The sequence below is a fragment of the Coregonus lavaretus genome (assembly GCF_964263955.1).
Source record: "Coregonus lavaretus genome assembly, contig: HAP1_SCAFFOLD_1150, whole genome shotgun sequence".
In the NCBI taxonomy this organism is placed as follows: Eukaryota; Metazoa; Chordata; class Actinopteri; order Salmoniformes; family Salmonidae; genus Coregonus; species Coregonus lavaretus.
Window position 1 is genome coordinate 94,064 of NW_028157619.1, and position 5,835 is coordinate 99,898.

Consider the following 5,835-nt stretch of genomic DNA (forward strand, 5'->3'; position numbering starts at 1 on the left):
AGAGCAACCCTGTTATCTTTTATTTTTTTTTTATCACTCGCATATGTTTATTTTTGTTTCTGATCAAGCTGGACACTTAAATAAGGTGATATTACGCTATGAATGACAAATCGTTTTTGAGCCGTTTAGCTTGTATAATTGGTCGAATGTAACAGGCAAGTTGTCAGGGGAAATTATCCTATAGGGCGGTTTGCATTCATACTATCTTGTTTAGATGTGACAATTTATGTTTATCATCATTTTGATTGGGCAAATTGAGTAGCTCAATCTAAACTAAATCAAACTATTGATTTTAGGGTTACCCTTCAGATAAATAGAAAATAATGAGTTTGATATGTTTGGGACTTTTTGCGTCAGTCCTTAATTTTCTCCAGTTGTCATATTTGAATTCTGGCACATTGGCCTAATGAAAAGACAATCAATAAAAGGCGACATTTTACAATATTATGAGAGAATAAAAACATGTGAATAAATGTTATTTGAACCACAGTCAATATAAACAAACATTGTGCACTTGTCAACTCAAAACCCGAAAATATATTTTCTATTTTCTATAAATCCTGAATTACTGTCCTTGGAGCTGCGCTGCCTAATCGAATATGTCATTCTTCAGTGTTGGTGAAATATGATGACATGAGAGTTGTCTACTTTAGACAGAGGCATTGGTATGCGTCCCAAATGGAACCCTATTCCCTATATAGTGCACAAATTTTGACCAGGGCCCATAGAGCTTTGGTCAAAAGTAGTGCACTATATATGGAATAGGGTTCCATTTGGAACGGAACCTCAGGCATTGGAAGTAGGATCAGGTCTACACCTGTTGTATTCGGTGCATGTGACAAATAACATTTGATTTGATTTATTCAAAAGTATGTGGACACCCCTTACAATTAGTGGATTCAACTATTTCAGCCACACCCGTTGCTGACAGGTGTATAAAATCGAGCACACCGCCATGCAATCTCCATAGACAAACATTGGCAGTAGAATGGCCTTACTGAAGAGCTCAGTGACTTTCAAGGTGGCACCGTTATAGGATGACACCTTTCTAACAAGTCAGTTTGTCACATTACTGCCCTATAAGAGCTGCCCAGGTCAACTGTAAGTGCTGTTATTGTGAAGTGGAAACGTCTAGGAGCAACAACTGCTCAGCCGGAAGTGGTAGGCCACACAAGCTCACAGAACAGGACCGCCGAGTGCTGAATCTGCGTAGCGCCTAAAAATCGTCTGTCCTCAGTTGCAACACTCACTACCGAGTTCCAAACTGCCTCTGGAAGCAACATCAGCACAAGAACTGTTCATCGGGAGCTTCATGAAATGCATTTCCATGGCCGAGCAGCCGCACACAAGCCTAAGATCACCATGTGCAATGCCAAGCGTTGGCTGGAGTGGTGTTAAGCTCGCCACCATTGGACTCTGGAGCAGTGGAAACATGTTCTCTGGAGTGATGAATCACGCTTCACCATCTGGCAGTCCGACAGACGAATCTGGGTTTGGCGGATGCCAGGAGAACGCTACCTTCCCCAATGCGTAGTGCCAACTGTAAAGTTTGGTGGAGGAGGAATAATGGTCTGGGGCTGTTTTTCATGGTTCGTGCTAGGCCCCTTTCTTCCAGTGAAGGGAAAGCTTAACACTACAGCATGTGCTTCCAACTTTGTGGCAACAGTTTGGGGAAGGCCCTTTCTTGTTTCAGTATGACAATGCCCTGTGCACAAAGCGAGGTCCATACAGAAATGGTTTGTCGAGATCGGTGTGGAAGAACTTAACTGGCCTGCACAGAGCCCTGAACTCAACCCCATCGAACTCCTTTGGGATGAATTGGAACACCGACTGCGAGCCAGGCCTAATCGCCCAACATCAGTGCCAGACCTCACTAATGCTCTTGTGGCTGAATGGAAGCAAGTCTCAGCAGCAATGTTTCAACATCTAGTGGAAAGCCTTCCCAGAAGGGTGGAGGCTGTTTTAGCAGCAAAGAGGGGACCATGTTAATGCCCATGATTTTGGAATGAGATATTCGAAGAGGAGGTGTCCACATACTTTTGGTAATGTAGTGTATCTTCTGTTTGGCGTTTTTTAAGCTTAACTAAAACATCCTATAACATAGATAGACTACCCACTGGGCACAGACCTCATTTCAACAAAATCTAGTTTTGATTTACATTTGGTTGAGATGTCCACTAAAATGAATTCAACATGAAATAAAAAAAAACATGTCACAATGTCATTGGATTTACTGTAGGTTAAAAGTTTGGTGAAAAAAAAGACGAAAATCCCTGACTTTTTGCAAATCCAATCAGTTTTCCACATTGCTTCAACGTCATCAGACTGAATGGTTTTATTGATATTACATGTATTCTACATGCGTAACATGTTCACAACAACAACACTTCCCATAAAACGAATAGACTATTTATGTCAATGGACATGGTTTAAGTAATTCCCAGGATATCCCCCGGATAAATAATACGCCCGTTTGAGGAGGCGACGTCACATTCCCTTGACTCTCCCAATCACCTCGGGGGCTCATTTGATTGGAAGGCGGCAAAGGCTTTAATCTCGAGACTAATTCAGACGCTGCTGAAGGGAGAAGAGCTTTTCTTCTACATCCGACGTAGAGAGCAAGCGCACAGACGTGCTGCTGCCGCTGACACGCTCACACACAGCGACACTGAGGAAGGATACAGCCGCACACTCCTGCTGCGAAATTAACGGGATATGTTCTGATCTTCTCCTCCTCTAATAAGGATTATACGAAGTTTATCTATTTACTGGTTTTATTTCGAACTGCGGTGCTATAGAACAACATGTTACTTTGATGCGTTTTCTTTTTCTTCGTGAACATCAAATGTATTTTTCTCCCATTTCAATGACAATTGGGTCATGATCACATCGCCTGCATTCTCTGTTCTGAGAAATAGTATCGCGAATCCGGTGTGGGAGAGCAGTTCTTCAGGGGAGAAGGGCGCAGCGAGAATCAACAAGCCATTTCTTCACCTCGTTTCTCCCTCAGACCCTTTACGGCAGGCTAATCGTATACCCATAAAGATTTTGAAAATGCTTACCGCACGGGGAGGTCATATTTTGCACCCGGAGTACCTTCAACCTTTGCCATCAACCCCTATCAGTCCCATCGAGGTAAGCACCACATATACTACGGGATATAATAGGGATAGCTAAAGTGTGATTTTGGGCAGTTACAAACGAATCTTCATATTTTTTTTATATTGGTACTATTAGGCAATTTTTCTTGTAACTATATCAGTTAATTATCATATTGTTATTGTAAAATGAACTGGAGATAAATGTAGTCCTATGCGCAGTGCGTTAAACTTGTGCGTAATTTTGTGGTGTTCTCCAAGGGCGCATAAAATACTGCATATATAACAGGAACATATTGGTTCTTTTTTAAACACCCCATAAATAAAAAAACATTACAGTGAAAACGTGAATAATAAGTATTATTTTATCTTATTTCGCAGCTGGATGCCAAGAAAAGTCCGTTGGCTCTCTTAGCACAGACCTGCTCTCAAATCGGCAAACCAGACCCTCCGTCCTCTTCCAAACTCTCATCCGTAACCTCAAATGGATCTAGTGACAAAGAGACCAAATCTGCACCATTAAAAATGAGTGACATTGGAAATGAAGACAAATCTAGCTTCAAACCCTACTCCAAATCATCGGAGAAGAACAAGGACTCTTCGTTCGGCAGTGGCAGTCTGAGTGGAGATAAAGTTAGTTTCCGAGTGCCTAGCGCCACCTGTCAGCCGTTCACCCCCAGGACAGGCAGCCCCAGCTCCTGCCACTCTGTGTCTCCGCTGCCGTCAGATGGTAAGCAGGGAGACACGGAGGAAAATAAGAAGGAATTTGATAGCAATAAAAACGGTACAACGGAGGGCAGCGGCAGTCACAGACGGATATGTGGGATTAATGGTGAGGTTAACCAACGCCAGGAGAACACCTCTGGATCAAAGGCTATCACATCAGACTCACTCACATCTGTCTCCTCGTCATCATCTGTTCTGGGTTCAGGAGGACTCGTAGCGCCCGTCTCCCCCTACAAACCTGGTCACAGTGTTTTTCCCCTACCGCATTCCGGCATGTCCTACCCTGGAAGTTTAGCGGGTGCGTATGCAGGCTATCCCCAACACTTTCTCCCTCATGGAATGACTTTAGATCCGACGAAATCTAGCAGTCAACTACTCAGTGCTCAGTTTGCCGCTGCCAGCCAACTTCAGTGCAGTAAGGCTGGGAGCCCCTTGTCCAGGGCTTCTCCTCCGTCTCTAATGTCTGCTAGCCTGTGCAGAGACCCGTACTGCCTGAGTTACCACTGCCCGAGCCACTTATCCGGTGCTTCCGGTGCCTCTCAGTGCCATGAATCCTCGGCTTTGAAGTCAGGATACCCTCTCATGTACCCAACTCACCCTTTGCACAGCGTGCATTCCTCGCCGCCATCTTTTGCTGGACACCCGTTATATCCCTATGGCTTTATGCTCCCAAATGACCCTCTGCCACACGTCTGTAATTGGGTGTCGGCTAACGGACCTTGTGACAAGCGTTTTTCTTCCTCAGAAGAGCTTCTAAATCACCTAAGGACTCACACTGCTTTTGCGGGGACGGAGAAGTTGATATCAGGGTACCCGGGTTCATCTTCGTTAGCCAACGCTGCCGCGGCCGCCATGGCTTGCCATATGCACATGCCCCCGAACGGCACCCCGGGCAGCCCTGGAACGCTCACACTCAGGAGCCCGCATCATCCTCTGGGACTGAGCACGCGCTATCACCCCTATTCAAAGAGCCCCCTGCCCCCCGGCGCGTCGGTTCAGATGCCCGCTGCCACAGGTTCATATTACTCTCCCTATGCCTTGTATGGACAGAGACTCACCACGGCATCCGCACTAGGATACCATTAGCATACCAGTAGAAGATGCAGGCAGGCAGACAGACGGACAATAACTATACATTTATAAAGGAGATTTTAGGCCTACATTACTTTATATTGGTTGTATTTCATGCAGGACGGGATCCGTGGGCTCAATGTATTTATTTGCGATAGCTCCAAGCGTGACAAAAATAAAGTCATTATAATATAATTGGTAAGAAGCTCAAGGTGCATTCTTTTTCTTACAATTAAAGATGTAGGATATATTGGATGACGCCATCTTGACGTTACATTGACATTACAAGGCAGTGAGTATGTTGTTTTTGAAATGCTTATTTTGAGAGTTGTATGTTTCCTACATACAAAAGGCCTGCAGGCCTATTCCTTATTTTCTTATTGTGTTTTTCATCGGAAAGTGTTAGCCTATTTTGATGTCTGGTGGGCCACATCGCAAATAACCTTTCCACATTAAACTATACCTTAGAATGACATGTTTAGATAATTTTCTGGTAAATTGGGCTATCTCATATTTCTTCATAAATTACATTATTAATTCGACAAGCTAAATCAGGTTTATGAACCTGGTAGGTTGTTTATGGAATAAATAATTCGACCTAAAAATGGCTTGATTACTTCATGATTAACACTTGAGTATGTGAGACATGAGCATCATTGGTCTGTTAAAAATCGACGCAATTTAATTGATTTTAAGACGTGTGTAGGGCCTATTTTGGTTTTAAATCAGTGCCATATAAACTACATTTTAGTAACATTTTATTCGAATCACATTTTATTCACATTTCGATACCTTTAAGACTGCAAAATATATTTTTAAATAAGTAAGCCAAATTGCAGGCTAGGCTACAGTGATCTGACACAAATGTAATTTCGCCACTCGATGTGCAATAGAGTCATTTATTGTTAGATTAATTTAGGCGGTAGCCTAATAATCTATC

At 43.3% G+C, this 5,835-nt stretch overlaps 1 protein-coding gene across 1 annotated transcript; it reads left to right on the forward strand.

Annotated features, from left to right (window-relative positions):
• The first annotated feature begins 2,655 nt into the window (after positions 1 to 2,655).
• On the forward strand, positions 2,656 to 5,495 carry LOC311125159 (zinc finger protein 503-like). The gene is made up of 2 exons (XM_084199220.1): positions 2,656 to 3,135; positions 3,480 to 5,495. The coding sequence occupies exons 1-2, from the start codon at positions 2,881 to 2,883 to the stop codon at positions 4,908 to 4,910; spliced, it is 1,686 nt and encodes a 561-aa protein (XP_084055346.1). The 5' UTR covers positions 2,656 to 2,880; the 3' UTR covers positions 4,911 to 5,495.
• Positions 5,496 to 5,835: the final 340 nt, after the last annotated feature.

Bases quoted from the DNA above. Each gene is read 5' to 3' on its own strand.
- LOC311125159 (XM_084199220.1), top strand. From the start codon at position 2,881: ATGATCACATCGCCTGCATTCTCTGTTCTGAGAAATAGTATCGCGAAT. The intron at 3,136-3,479 runs GTAAGCACCACA...CTTATTTCGCAG, and splicing joins CCCCTATCAGTCCCATCGAG to CTGGATGCCAAGAAAAGTCC.